Source organism: Polypterus senegalus, chromosome 3, assembly GCF_016835505.1.
Source record: "Polypterus senegalus isolate Bchr_013 chromosome 3, ASM1683550v1, whole genome shotgun sequence".
Lineage (NCBI taxonomy): Eukaryota > Metazoa > Chordata > Cladistia > Polypteriformes > Polypteridae > Polypterus > Polypterus senegalus.
The window spans coordinates 219519603-219534895 of record NC_053156.1 but is presented as its reverse complement, the minus strand read 5'-3'; the positions used below and the strand labels follow the sequence as shown (position 1 = coordinate 219534895).

Sequence of the window (15293 nt, the reverse complement as noted above, 5' to 3'; positions counted from 1 at the left end):
TTTTTGAGTGCACAGTATCACCATTTTCAATTGTTCACTTATGTACTGCTGTACTTATTTTTTTTTTTTTTGAGCACCTAGTACTGTTTTAAATATTTACAATAAATTTGCAAATTTTTGCATCAGCACCTTAGTTGACTGCATCCCTTATTGTCCTGCTGGTTCTTGGTCCCTACCATGAGCCCTTATGATCTGAGATAACTATACGCGAAGTCCATGGGATGTAACATCATCTCCTTAAAACCATACTCATCTGCTGTATGTATGCATAATAAAGTATATTTCATAAAGGCACCAAACTTGTGTGGATTTTAATCACTTTGATCATGATCAATAGTAGATATAATACACCCCTCAAAAGCAAGTCCTGCTTAAACTCAGTGTGCTCATCTCAGCAAATTAAATTACATCACTAAATAAGTTTTAACCCAAACTTCATAAAAAAAAAGGTAACACTTTACATTAAGTGTCCATAATTACACTATAACTACCATGTAATTACCTGTATAAGTACAATGTAAAGTGTTACCAAAACATTACTCTGATAAAACCTTCCACTTGTGTCCTCAACAGGCTTTTCCAAATAAGTTTCTGATGTTCCCACTTCACATAGTTAACACTTCATTAGACACTGGTGTATTCTCAGAAGTAGTCGAACCCTAGCTCTAATAAAGTCATCTTGACTCCTTTGTCTTTGACAAATTTAGACCTATCTCTACCCTGCCTTTTTAAACTAAAATTCTAGAAAAACATTTTTTAGCAGTTAAGCGATTACTTAAATAATTACTTGATTAGTTTCAGTCATGTTTAGACCAAATGATAGTACAGAAACTACATTGGTCACAGTAGTTGAAAGATTTATGGGTCAGTGCTGACATAGGCAACATATCTTTTTTTAGGCTACGTCCACACTACTGCACTTTCATTTAATGGTACCCATACTGGTGTTTTCACATCACTTGCCATAGTTTCTCTGTCCATACTAAAACGACCGAAAATGTGTGATGTAGCCATTCGCCTACACTGAGCATGCACACAATTATTTGTCTTTTGTGCATGTATGCCGTATTGAAACTGTACAAAACAAAAAATTTAGATCACAGGTAAGAAACACAACAAGCACCATGTGAATCAACTCGTCTATGCTGCCTGTGTTGAAATATGGCTTTCTTGCGTGAAGGGTGACCAATCAGGGAATGAGATATTCTAATGAACAGGATCTGTTCAGGGAAGAACCACATAATGAGCATGAACCAATAAGAGTGCAAACTGAGTCTGCATTGATTTAATCTCATTTACTATTTTTGGCATTCTGTGTATTTATTCATTCATAAACTTGTTTATTTCTACATTAACGTTTTTCTTTTTAGTAACAATTTTTTACTTTAACATTCTGTAAAGCACTTTGAACTACATGTTTTAAAAGAAAATGCTGTATAATAACAACAACATCAGCACAATGATCAACAAAAAGATTTTTACAAAGGTAAATGTCAAAAATAAGTGAGAATTAAGGAACTGGGAGTTTATTCATTGATTTGTAAAACAGTATATACTGTATATCCTGTGTATATGTTTGAGGAGTGTTGCCTCTGGGACAAAAAAGAAGAGTTAAAGGATAAGTTTGGTATTTTTCACTATTATTTAATTTGCAATGAAGTGAGCATTTTTTATAAATGTTAAGAAATTCTGATTTGTTATGATTTTTAACTGAAGTGTTCAGCTAAACACAGTTAACTCAGTTTTTCCATGCCAAATTAATGTATACCTTGATTCTGGAAAAAATAGCTTTTACTTAAAACACACTGAACTTGGTCTTACTTCTTTGATGGGCAGAATAGTAAAAATAACAATAATACATAAGGTTTTTGAGTGTCAGATTTATGCATGTGCAAATATATGGTATATACTTGTTGAAACTGGCTGTCTGATTAACCATTACAACCTAATGCTCCTCTCTTACCCCGAACATATAGCTCTACATAGATACCTTCTTGGTTGTATCCCCACATTAGATAAAACTTGCTGTCTGCTTTAAAAACATTTGTGCATAGATGTCTTTTAACATCTTACAGCCGATACAAAATGGCACTGCCTCTTGCAGGATTTCCATGTCAACTGAAAACTGAAAAAGCTTGATCACTTTGGACTATATCTTGGCTTCTACAAACTGTTGCTGTCACTTAATTGCCTGAATACTATTTGTAATGCACTTTGAGCTACATGACTACATAAAAATGTGCTGTATATTTAAAAAATGTATTTCTGCAGAAGCAAAATGTCTTTATACCAATTATAGAACACTGCCAGAGTGTGGCCCTTCCTCTCCTCCTCTGATGCACTCTAATTTAGATTATGACAATTTACTTTTGAATAGTTTTTATCAACTCGTTACAACACAATCATAATGCTCCAGCCATAGTTCTAATGAGAAGTCAAGCAAAATGACACCTTTTATTAGCTAACTAAAAAGATTACAATATGCAAGCTTTCAAGGCAGCTTAGGCCACTTCTTCAGGCAAGCTCAGCTGCCTCTGAAAGCTTGCATATTGCAGTCTTTTTAGTTAACCAATAAAAGGTGTCATTTTTCTTGACTTCTCATTGTATCCATAATGGCTAACACAGTACACCACCGCAGCCATAATTCTAACACAGATCAAACACAATGAACACATCATTCTCAAGTAACCTGGCTTGACTACAATGGCTTCCAGCACAATTGCCCATATTGACTTAATAAATGGTTAACTTCAACACTTAAGATTATCTGTCATCTTTGCTTATCTCATACCAGTCTTCTAGGTGACTAATAACCGACTGGGAATTCCAAAGACTTGTTTTTCTAGTCTCAGTAAGTTCTCATTCAGCTTTGAGGCTCATATTATTTGGAACTCTCTCCCTAGATCTGTTTGTGAAGCTCCATCAGTGAATATCTCCATATTATTATTTCAAATGCACCCTTTCTCTTTTGCATTTTAACTGACTATGTCTATACTTGTTTTGTGTAAGTTGAATCTTTTACATCAACTGCAGTGATTCTACATACTGTACAGTGGGGCTCAAATCTACAAAATATTTGATGCAGGATGGAGACCCTTTTTGCTAGTCAGGTATGGTTCTGACATTACAGTAAAAGAGTTCAAAAATCTTTTTTTCATTGGCTTCTACTATGGTGTGCAGTTCATTATTACTTGTAGCGCAAGCTTGTTTCACTGTTTTGCAATCATAAAACAATTAGCTCTGCTTTGGATACTTTTTCCTGTGACCTTAGTTTCTGGTTCAAAAGCTGTACTCTTATTACAGAAATCTTTGCTTAGAGGGACAATCAGCCCTGTTGTCTGTTCATACCTAATAATAACCTGGTCAAATAAGCGGTGTCAATTTGTGCTATGCTCTTGTTTAAACAATAGACCCACAATGCATTGTAAACATAATTATTAGGAGATTTTTGCTATCTCAAGAACGCTGTGTTCCACTTTCCTCCATATTAACATTTCAAAATTTATGGTAGTTTTTTTTTTTAGATTATTTGGTTAATTTTTTTAGTCTTGGAAACAACTAATTCAACCCTTGGTTGGTTGCTAATTTTTAAAGCTTAGAAATGAGTGTAAGTAGGCAGAGTGGTGGCTCTGAGGCTAGGGATCTGCACTGGTAATCAGAAGGTTGGCAGTTGGAATCCTGTAAATGCCAAAAGGGACTCTGCTCTGTTAGGCCCTTGAGCAAGGCCCTTAACCTGCAATTGCTGAGTGCTTTGAGTGGTGAGAAAAGCACTATATAAATGCAAAGAATTATTATTAAGTGGTTGACTCATATTACTAAAGCTTCCAATTTTAACATGATGGTCTGTTGTCTGAATATCTGCAATAGCAGATCCTGAAGAATGTGTTTTAGTTAAAGCAAAATTCTCTTAAATGAATGTCTGAAGGCTAAGGTGAGGAAATCTAATTATAGAATAAATTAAGAAAATTTCTGGTTCCTTGACAATATATTGATAAGCAGAATACTACAAAGATTAAAAAAAGAGATTAATTAGAAACGAATAGTGGTAAATGGTACCTATTAGCTCTCTGAAGGTGATCCAGAACACAATCTGTTGCCTTCCCAATAAAGGTGTATTCATTTCTCTTCTCAGTCTATCCCCTGACCAAGCATCATTTGATTTTTATGTGGCACTGATATGTGTGTGCAGCAGCGCTACACATGTTACTAATGCAGTTCAAATGGGGGGCATCAGTATATCTCAGTAAAATAAAGTGCACCATAGTGGTCTTACCAGCAAAAGACTTGAAAGAAGATCTATTCCTTCTGCATCAAGCCTGAAAAGATAAACATTACAAGTCCCAAAAATGGCAAATGTACAGATGATTGCATAGACAGTCTTACCCATTTTTTGGACAACACAAATGCAAGCAAAATGCATAAAAGTTAATTTAGAATTTGTGGTGTTTGAGAAAAAAATCAATACTTAATAAAAACTTGACAAATAATAGAAAATGAATAGGCAGGGAGCCAATGCAATCTAATGCTTACCTGGGGACATGGTTTAAAAGAGGCTGTGGTCTATACTGTGGAAAGTGATAGGATCTGAACTCCTCATTTGCTGTTATTCCGGTCCATGTTTCCTCTGTCGGAGTACCTAAAAAATCAAAATGTTTTAGACATCAATCAAAGGCAATAAGGTAGGTGCTTGTGAAGCAACATGACTAATGTAGGTCTATAAGGAAGTAAGCACAGCTTGTATCTAAAATTCAAAATATTCATTAAATGGTTTTAAAAAGAAGTAACATCACCCTTCATTGTCAGAATAAGAGTTTGCAAAGCATAAAATATCATAGATTTGAAAAAATGATTTGCATGAAATAGAATTTTCAGAAAAACCTATGAAAATTCACAGAACACAAATTGGTTCACCATTAGGAAAGTATGTGCCATTAGCAGATATACAGTATATTTTTCTTATTTGCAAACATTTGGCAAAATGTATTCTGGTGCCAAGCAGGATTGGGGGAGTGGGTTCTCAGCTTAACAGCACTTACCTGGCAGAATTTCAGTGGATATTCTCCTCTGCTAAAATTTATTAGCCAACCATGGTAAGGATTCTAGCTTGGATCAGCTTACAGAGGTAGAGAAAGTGAATGCAAAATCTCATTGGTGTGAGGAGAATCATGAATCATGATGTGAATGTGCAGGCAGGCCATAGATGAGTCAGATGAGACTGTGCGGGGCTCCTTAGATGGAGCTGTGGAAGGGTGGTATTGGAGGGTGGCTTGGGAAGGTGACAGTGTTTTCAGCTACAGAATAACCCTTAAGGAGCAATAATCCTTGATTTGTCAACCAAAAACCTCAACCCAAACTTAATTTGAGAGAATTTTGTTTTTCACAATTGTGAAATTGCACACAAAACTAATTTTAGGGAAGGTTTTTCAAAACTCTATGTGAAACAAAACTATTTTACTCATTGCTGTCATGTTTTGACTCTATTTCAATTTTTGTAGTCATTTCTTGGCCTCAAAATATCATTGTGTTATCATTTTTGGGGGTGTTAAGTTCACAGAATTCAGTGGTTGCTTTCTTTTTTTGCAATGATGCATTTTGAATTCTATCTCCTACAGTTCAATATTGCTTCTGTATGGACACATCCATTTTATACCTTTGGGTTGTGCACATGCTAGGCTTTTGCTAGGAAAAAAGACCAGAGATGTGCATCAGGTGACATCTTCTCTACAACTGGATAAAGGTCAGCTTTTCACATTTCTGAATCGCCTGAGTTTACAGATATAAAGGACTTTGCACACAAACTATTCTGTTAATTTAATCTTTTTGTTTTGTTTCTGTTTTGGTACCTGACTTCAAACCTTCTCTCACATTTTGGGTAAATGAATTTACAGTATCTCATTTCTGGCACTGCACCCTCTTTTTTCTTTTTTTTCTGATCATATTCTCAAATTTCAGGATTTATTCAATTACTTATATTCTGACATTCTGTTATCAACTTCAGTATGGCTGAAATCCTCCCCTGGCAGCTCCCTCTGCTGGTCCCCAAAAACCCTGACAGGGCTGTATTTCCAGACTCCAACTCCCATGCCACCCTGCAGGTGTCCTGATCAGGTTTAGCTCAGAGGGATACTGCCACCTATCATGTGGGGGAATGATCTCCTCCCAGTGAGCCTGTTTGCCTGCTCCTTTCATTATGATCTTCTGGCTGGGCATGAATCCTTCTTTTATCCCAGCCAGGATGCCTGTCCTTCCCCTCTGGCACTTACAAGTGCCATATCATGCATCCGTTTCACTTTCTGTGTCAACATGTAATGACCAATTCAGATTTGAGCAACAGATCAGTGTTGGTTCATTCTAAAGCTTCCTTTGTGGCTTTCCATTTGCCATTGTGTTTTTAGTTGGAGGCTGCATCCCACTCATGAATATTGATGAGTTCCCTTAGGGTGGCAAAATGCATAGAAATATTCATGATTTTTTGCAGCATGATGTTATTTCCTCCATTAGAATTATTTGGGCTTTAAAGAGTAAACCGGATCATTACACGCCACACCAAGTCCGACTCAGTGAAACAGGACAAACTTTAAAAATCAATAATCAAACAGGTATTGCTAGATGCATGGTACACTCCAAAACGTGGTAAGAGGTAGAGTGACTCGAACAGAGGCTGGTGAGTGAGTGAGTGAGTGAGGAGGGCCCCACCTGGCTTCCTACTCCTGAGGTCCCACCTCAACCCCCGCCCCACTCGGTCCAAAGCCTCTGTCTCGGATTCATGCAAATAAATTGGTGCTGCAACCGAACTGTGATACTTAACCTGATGACAGAAGTCGCAAAATCAACTGGAATGTTCAAGTAAATTATAGAAAAAACCTGATCAAAATCTGTTAAGTAGTTCTCTCGTGAAAAGCAGACAGACAAACAGACATACATGGCATGTATCTAAGGGTATACTCACACTGGCAATTTGTTCTGTGCCTGAGCATGTTTGTCTGCATGTAACTCCGCAAAGTCTAGTTTGTTTGACTAGTGTGGTCACTCCGTGCTGGGCCAACCGTACCGTGCCCTGGCCTACTTGGAAGAGGTGAGCCTGAGCATGGTCAAGTGGAACAGTGTGATCGCTAAACATGCCTGAGCACAAAAACAGACATGACGTCAATGATGCGACAAGTCAGATAGTGCAATTCTCATTTCATTCAATATCTTTTGAGTTAAAAACAGGTTTTTATTCTCACCTTACACATGAATGTGAATTGTAAAGCTACCAATTCCTCCTTTAACATCATTTGTCACTGTAAATATCTTCTTGTATGTGCAGCACAATTAACAGCAAAATGCTGTGCCGTACACTGGATAAATCTGTAAGATGGTAGAGTATTATCATGCCCTACACAACTCTAAAACAAACACAAAATAAGTAAAATCATTTTGACATGCATGCTGTCAATCTTGTTTTGGCTTACACAAAGTCACATGGTCATGATGAAAGTGTGCCCAGGCCCAGAACGTTAAGCACAATGTGAGTGCAGACGAATGGGCTAGTAGGGAGTGGGGACAATCGCGCTTTGGCATGGTACGGAACAAACGTAACCTAGTGTGAGTACACCCTTAGTCTAAGTTAGTCTAGTATTAGTCTAAATATTAATACTTAATAGCCATTTTCTCACCAAAAGTTTGAAACCATCAAACAGGAATAACAAGGATTGAACACAAATTAACATGAACATAACGGCAGGCAGGCAAAGTCTGTCTCTTATGAAGTAGAAGATACACTGCAGTGTGGATTTGGAGGTCACACAGTAGCTTACTCGACTTCCTTTCCTTCCTCAGCCATGAAGATCTCCTGGAAGAAAAACAGTGACCCAACCTCCAGAACCACTCCAAAAGCCTTAACAGCTGTGAGAACGAAAAGTAACTGTTATTTGATTGACTTTCTAGCGATTAAAGCTCTCATAGCAAATTAATATCATTTGTAATTTTTTTTTCTTTACATCTGCCATATGTAGCATCTGGATAATAAACAGATTGGGGTTCCACTTTATTTCATATTACATTGTCTTTCGATAAGATGTGATCTGAAGTGTACATTTCCGTGAATGGTTCTCTTTTATATGATTTATTATTTTTTTGTTTTTCAGTTGGTGGTCTTCAAAGGTTCTGAAGGTTCTAACTTTAGCCATTTTGCCACATATATTAGCTAGTTCCATAGATTTACCATTATTTTTTTATTATTTATTTAGTATTGTTTGACTTACTCTTACCCATCTTCCAGTTGTGCCTGTGTGCTTGATGCATACTATAGCATGCTTTTTTTTCCAAAATACATTTCTAGTCAGTGTGACGTAGTGGTTAAAATTTTGCACTTCAAACCCATAGGTTACAGGTTCAAATCTCACTATTGATAGTGCATGGCCAAGACCAAGACACTTCGCTTGCCTGTGCTCCATTTAGAAAAACCAAAGAAACTAGTTGTATTCCAAATGTTATAAGTCACCTTTGATAAAGGCATCAGCTGAATAATTAAATGTAAGTCTTATTTCCTTTCCTTATCACTTTCCTTAGGCTGGAAAGGTGCATTACTTTCAGTGTTTAATCACAGCTCATATCCAGTTTTTCTCTTGATCATTTCTAATACTGCTATATACTTTTGATATGTGTTCAAATCATCACAGGTATTTAGGAGGTGCTCTTTTACATCTTCAACATAACCACGTGACTTTAACACCTCAGATTACGTTGCATAATCCTGCATAACTTCTCCATATTGTTGTTTGAAGATAGTGATAAGTCCTTCAGGACTTAAACACCATTGTTTATCTTCCAATCTTTCAGTGTGTTTGTGTATTCATTCATTATATCTGAATGTTGCTGAGTGCTTACAAGCACAGTCACATTTATAGTTGACTATCAAAGGATAAAGAAGGGTACCACTGAGGCACATCTTTTATTGATTCTGCTGCCTCTTGAGTCCTCTTTTGAAATTCCTCTGGATAGTCAGATTTTCTCAATTATGCTAAGCATGCAACACGTTAGTTTGATTGGCAAATCTAAAGTGATGTGTAAGTGTGCCCTGTTATAGAAAATCACTCTTTCTAGGGTTGATTCCCGTTTTGCTTACAATGCTGCTAGGATAGGCACTGGCTTCTGTAATCCTGATCTCAGTAAGATAGAAGACAAGAATGCCCGGCACCAGCATGGCAGAAACATCCAGAATCCATACAGAATGACCACAAGGTCTAGATTAGGACTCAAGTTCTATAAGGCTGTAACGGTACCCACATAATAATTAGAAACAAATTAAAAAACTGTTACGGGTTGGTGTATTATAATAACAATAATAATAATAATAATATCAAAAACAAGTTAGCTCTATTTTATTCTACATCCATATTGGGAATGACCTCTGGCATTCCTCAGCACATTCTGAAATTTATCTGGCAGTACTCCTTGATCAGTGACAAGGCGTCTCTCTATGGCTGGAATCCAGAAATGCCACCTATTGTTATTTCATTATTGCAGCGAGCACCTCCTCCCAAACTCTCACTGACATTTAGAACCCACTGCTTCTCCATGCTTAGGGGCAAGATCTATTTTCTCTTAGCATTCCTTTCCTGCTTCACCTTTTTTTTACGTGATCACCCATACTTGTTGCCTTGAACCAGCTATGTGCACTTACACCTTACTTAACAGCATATTTTGCTTCCATCAGCTCTGTATTTTTAATTAAACACACACCACCTGGTTTACATAATCCAAGAAAATTCAAACTTATTTCAGACATTACTGGAACATTCTATAAGTATGTTTTAAATAGTTGAGAGCAACAGCAGAATTTAGACAAGCTGTTACTGCAAACGGCAAAAACCAGTATGCAAATAATAATAAAATGCTAAAGTATACAAGATTGAAGTAGTTTTACTGATTATTGTAAATTAACTACGATGCAGCATCTTTAAAAATTCTTTGTCTTTCTCTTAAATATTTATAAAAAATACCTATGTACACATTAAAGAACTTGCACCTGGTAACAAAAAGAATTGTATTGACTGGATTTTCCTGTTTAGTTTGCTTGTGGTTACAAAGTCATTGCAAAATTCTGAGAACATTTAAGGTTGCAGAACCTGACTTGAACAATGCTATGGCAAACGTTAATTTTGTCATTAGGTATTAGTAATAACACAAAAACCCCACGAGTAACATATCAGGCACAATGTTAAACAAATTTTATTTATCTCTATAATTTTCCAAAACATTATTTAACTTTGAAAATGTACCAAATATTGTAGCATAATCTTAGGAAAAGGCAAAAACACAAATTCGGCTTCTTAAAATTCATTATTATTCATTGAAATAACTGCTTTAAAGCAAAAAAATATGTCCCAGCTCACAAACTAAAGTTCAAGTGGTTGTTCTGTTTCGCAGGGTAAATTAATATAAAATGAATTGTGTGCATGAATAAAAGCCAGCTTTGTATACCTATATCACCATCCTAAGTTAATAATTACAGGCCTGTCTCTCACCTTTCCATTCTTTCCAAAACACTTGAATGTGCTGTTTCTAATGTTCCCTGTATAGAACAGATTGCTCAATACCAACCAGTCCGGCTTCAAGAGGAACCACTCGACTGTGATGGCTTTACTGACTGTGGTTGACCAGCTATGATTTGCTAGAGCTACCAACATGTCATCGGTCCTAATACTTATAGATCTCTCTTCTGCCTTTGACACGGTCAACCATGACAGCCTTCTGTCCGCCTTCTCTGACCTTGGCATCACTAGGACTGCTCTCAGATGGTTTGAGTCCTACATTCTGGGCAGATCCTATAGTGTGTCTTGGCAAGATTTGTCAAAAACACACCAGATAGGGGGTGCCCCAAGGATCAGTGCTGGGTCCTCTAATTTCCTTTCTGTACACCACCTCGCTGGGCTCCATCTTCCAAAATCATGGATTATCTTATCAGTGCTTTGCTGATGATATAAAGCTATGCCTGTCGTTCCATTCTGAGGACAACATGGTATCAGCTAGAGTCTCTGCCTATCTTATTGATATCTCAAACTGAATGAAGGATCATAATATACAGCTCAGCCTGGCAAAAAAAATGCTTCTTGTGATTCCAGAAAGCCAGGCTTTTCAACTCCCCATCTCTGTGCAGCTTAGCTCAATGTTGTTAACACCTGCCATCTCAGTATGCAACCTTGGGGTGGTGATTGATAAGCATCTTTTTCTGTCCACATTTCTTCGGTTTTTCATTCATGAAGGTTCACACTGTAGAACATCCACAGGGTCAGACCTTATCTAACGGAATATGCAGCACAACTTCTGGTCCAGGCTTTGGTCTGGACTACTGCAATTCACTTCTGGCATGAGTACCTACATGTGCTATCAAGCCACTGCAGATGGTGCAGAATGCAGCAGGCCTTCTTGTATTTAGTCAGCTGAGACAGGCACACGTCACTCCTCTCTTCAGGTAGCTGCTTCAGCTCCCTGTAGCAGCACACATTGTTAAAATCCCTGATGCTTGCCTACAGAGTAGTCAGTGGGTCAGCACCTGCGTATATGGAGGCACTGGTGAAGTACTATGCTCCTTTTCACCCACTCAGGTCTGCCAGTGAACAGTTTATGGTGATGCCGCCTCTTCGTGGTATCAAGTCTTAATCCAGACTCTTTTCCTGTGTAGTTCCTAGTTGGTGGAACAGGCTGCCCACCTCCATCTGAACTGCTGACTCCCTCAATGTATTTTTGAAGCAATTGAAAACCTTTCTGTTCTGTGAATATCTATCTAATTGATTGAATTAAAAAAAAAATTTGTTCTGTGATCTTTTATATTGTTGATTTGTTGTTATGTTAAGTTTAGCTGCTTTATTGATTGTTAATCTATGATTGTACATTTATAGTACATCTTTTCATTTGTGACAATCAACTTTTATTACCTGACATCCTACACTTGCTGAACAAACATACCCAAGCCTAATGTTACTCAGTTATGTTTACCTTTTTTGTAAATCGCTTTGGATAAAAGCACCTGCCAAGCAAATAAATGTAAATATAAACGTAAATGTATCTCAAAATGCAGATCAATGCCAGAAGGCATGAGTGAGCCTAAATGAGAGATGAAAAGAGTGAAACTTTTATTCAGTTGTTCAGTTTCTGTATTTACTTGTTCAGTGTCATTGGAAGTTGGAGCCTATTCTGGCAGCAAGACAGGAACTAATTCTAGATGAGGGGACCAATCAGTCACCGGACACACTACACCATAAAGAGTTGTGAACCAATTTGACCTTGTGTGTTTGGGAAGTGGAAGGAAACTGGAATACTTGTTTAAAACAGGGCAGATATTGTTTTGACAGAGAAGCTAAGTAAATTAGAATTTTGGAAGTGGACTGGGAGATGAAATGAAAGTCAAAAGCCAGAAAGAAGTCGAGAACAGGGAAACCACAATTAACTGTTACCAAACCCAAACTCTAACCAAATCTGTTGTCAAAAGGAAATAGTAATGTTTTCTAAACCAGAATTCACATTTACCAATATACAGGACCTGATGTTAAGTCCCATATGGCACCTATAGTGAACATTTGCACTTATTCTTGCTCCATAACATTTGAGGTTGTCAAGTGGGCACCTACCATCGCGAATGTTTTTGCTGGCTTGGCCAATAATGTTTTAGGTAAGATCAGCAGTAACATCTGGCATTCCCGAACTGCCCCCTTCTGTGTCTGCACCACCCACTCGCTTAACACTAGAATTACCAGAGCCTACGAAAAAACTCGTAATTCCGTCCCACCTTAAATCGCTTCTTAAAATCGTTCACAGCTCTCCACCAGCGTCTTTTGTCATCTAAATGTGCTGATAAAAATCAGGCTGCAAGCAGCCGGCTATTCCATCCCCCCACCGACTTAGAACGGGCACAAACTTCTCCCAGCTCATGCCTTGATTGATTATCTGGGAGTGAAGTGGAGTTTTAGACTGGAAATAATAGATCATTATTTGGAATACACGCATTTCACGTGTGTTCCGTTTCTACAGTAATCCGTGTAAACACATTTTTAAAACAGAAACGTTTTCATATTGTAGTAGTAAATGACAAAATGTAAGCATAAACTATATAATGTATGAAGCCTGAAGTCCAAATATCAAACACTTTCACAAAAGGTACACATATAACAGAACAAGTATGCTTTTATTCAAAAATATAACTGCAGAAAAAAGCCACCTTAGCATGCCATATTGACACGTATGTACTACAGCTGCCACGGTAGTATAATGGTATTAGCCACTGACTAGTATCCAAAAGGTCATGAGTTCGATCCCACATGGTTCAGTTTTGAGAAGTAAACTGCTCTTATTCTTACTATTTTAGAATAAAAACATGCATTTGATTTCAGTGTGTAACAGCCAATGTAATTTATGATACTTGTAAAGGTTAGGTTTTTTTTATTCACTTTTCATTCTCAGTCGTGTTCAGGATCCTTCCCTATCCCCCATCTGAGAATGCTGTTTTCACATAAAGATGCGCTGTAGCTCTGCAGCGTACTTGTGACTGCATTCTCGTACCAATGCTTGCGAACTGAAGTGCCTGCGTGCACTTTTCGTGGCATTACACGTCTATTTTTTTGAGCATGCCCGTGTCGCTCAAACACAGGAACATATGTTGGTGTACAAGAATAAAAAACAAGTGCACTTTTATTCTAGACTATAAGTGAAGAAAAAATAAAGCAAGTTACAGTAGGCGGTTGATACGACAGCTTGCGTGGTGCAATGCTAAGAACTGCTGATTTCCGATCCGTGCTATATAAAATCATCACATTCAAATATTAACAATTCCCACACACCCTTCCTACATTCACGACATGTGTACTTGTTGCAGTTTACACATCTCTCTGTGCTATGGTTCCTATTTCACTGAATGAGCACCTGACATTGTACTTTCTTCCCTATATAAATCACATCCGAGTATAGCGCGTCCCCAAATAAATCGCATTTGAGTTATAGCGCCTTTATGTGAAAACAGCATTGTCAGATTAGGGTGGGGGGGGAATCGTGAACGCGACTGAGAGAATGGAACTGAATAAAAAAAATGACTGAAATCAAATGTATGTTTTTATTCTAAAATAGTTAAGTACATGCAATATTATTTGAAAACGAACAGCGTCAGAATACTGTTCGTTTTCAGGCTTCATACAAAAAATGTGTTTACACGGATTACTGTAGAAACGGAACACACGTGAAATGCGTGTATTCCAAATAATGATCTATTATTTCCAGTCTAAAACTCCACTTCACTCCCAGATAATCAATCAAGGCATGAGCTGGGAGAAGTTTGTGCCCGTTCTAAGTCGGTGGGGGGATGGAATAGCCGGCTGCTTGCAGCCTGATTTTTATCAGCACATTTAGATGACAAAAGACGCTGGTGGAGAGCTGTGAACGATTTTAAGAAGTTTATTTAAGGTGGGACGGAATTACGAGTTTTTTCGTAGGCTCTGGTAATTCTAGTGTTAACGACAGAACTGGGGTCATTTCGCTTCTATCATAGCCACTGGCTACTCCTCTCTGCAGCCTCTGACATTACCTTGACAGTCCAACTTGGCCACTGATCCCCAGGTTCTTCAGCAACATCACTGTAGATTAGTTGCCACAAAGCCCCTGAGACTAATTTGTACCAGGTAGATTTTTAATCTCCAACATTGTTGCTCTATGTCTCTTTTTATCTCGCTATATTGCACCTTTTTCTGCTTAAAACATCCCTCCACTGCATCTAGCCAAGGGACAGTAAACAGTTTGTAATGAGTTGGACCACAGTACCATTTTTGGCATTAAACAAGTGGTGGCTGTCTCCAATGGTACTGTAAGCCATTGACCTATGTCCACCAGTATTTTCCAATTCCAAGCTGCATCCATCTAACCATTCCACACACATAAATGAATATTTGAATATCCACAGTCTCAGATGCAAAAAGATCCATAATGTTGACTTACAAAGCCTGTCCATTAGCAGCAAAGACATGCATTTTAACAATAAGGATGCCCAAAACGGCATCATCCATAGGAAGCGCAAGATGGAATTGTGATCAACAAAATGGCAAAATAAGAACATATAGTATAATTAATTGTAATGTGATGTAATTTAAATAAAAAAAAATACAGTCGAACCCCGCAAAGTCGTGGTTCAGAGTTTGTGGCCTCAGCCGTTCGTGGATTGTTCTTCTTAAAGCCCTAAGATGCTGCCCAAGCGCCTGAAGAAGAGGCGCCACCCAACGAGCTGTAAATCCTCTGCTTTGCTGTGTAGTCTTTATCTTCATTACGTA

At 37.7% G+C, this 15293-nt stretch overlaps 1 protein-coding gene across 3 annotated transcripts in view; it reads right to left on the bottom strand.

Moving 5' to 3' along the window:
* Positions 1 to 15293, bottom strand: part of cdk18 (cyclin dependent kinase 18) — a 324367-nt gene that overhangs the window by 21248 nt on the left and 287826 nt on the right. For all 3 annotated transcript variants that reach the window (XM_039748505.1, XM_039748503.1, XM_039748504.1), the window contains 2 exons: positions 4531 to 4636; positions 4274 to 4316 (listed from right to left, as the gene is read on the bottom strand). In XM_039748505.1, the coding sequence (XP_039604439.1) occupies positions 4274 to 4316; positions 4531 to 4636 (149 nt within the window). The remainder of the gene's footprint in view (positions 1 to 4273; positions 4317 to 4530; positions 4637 to 15293) is intronic.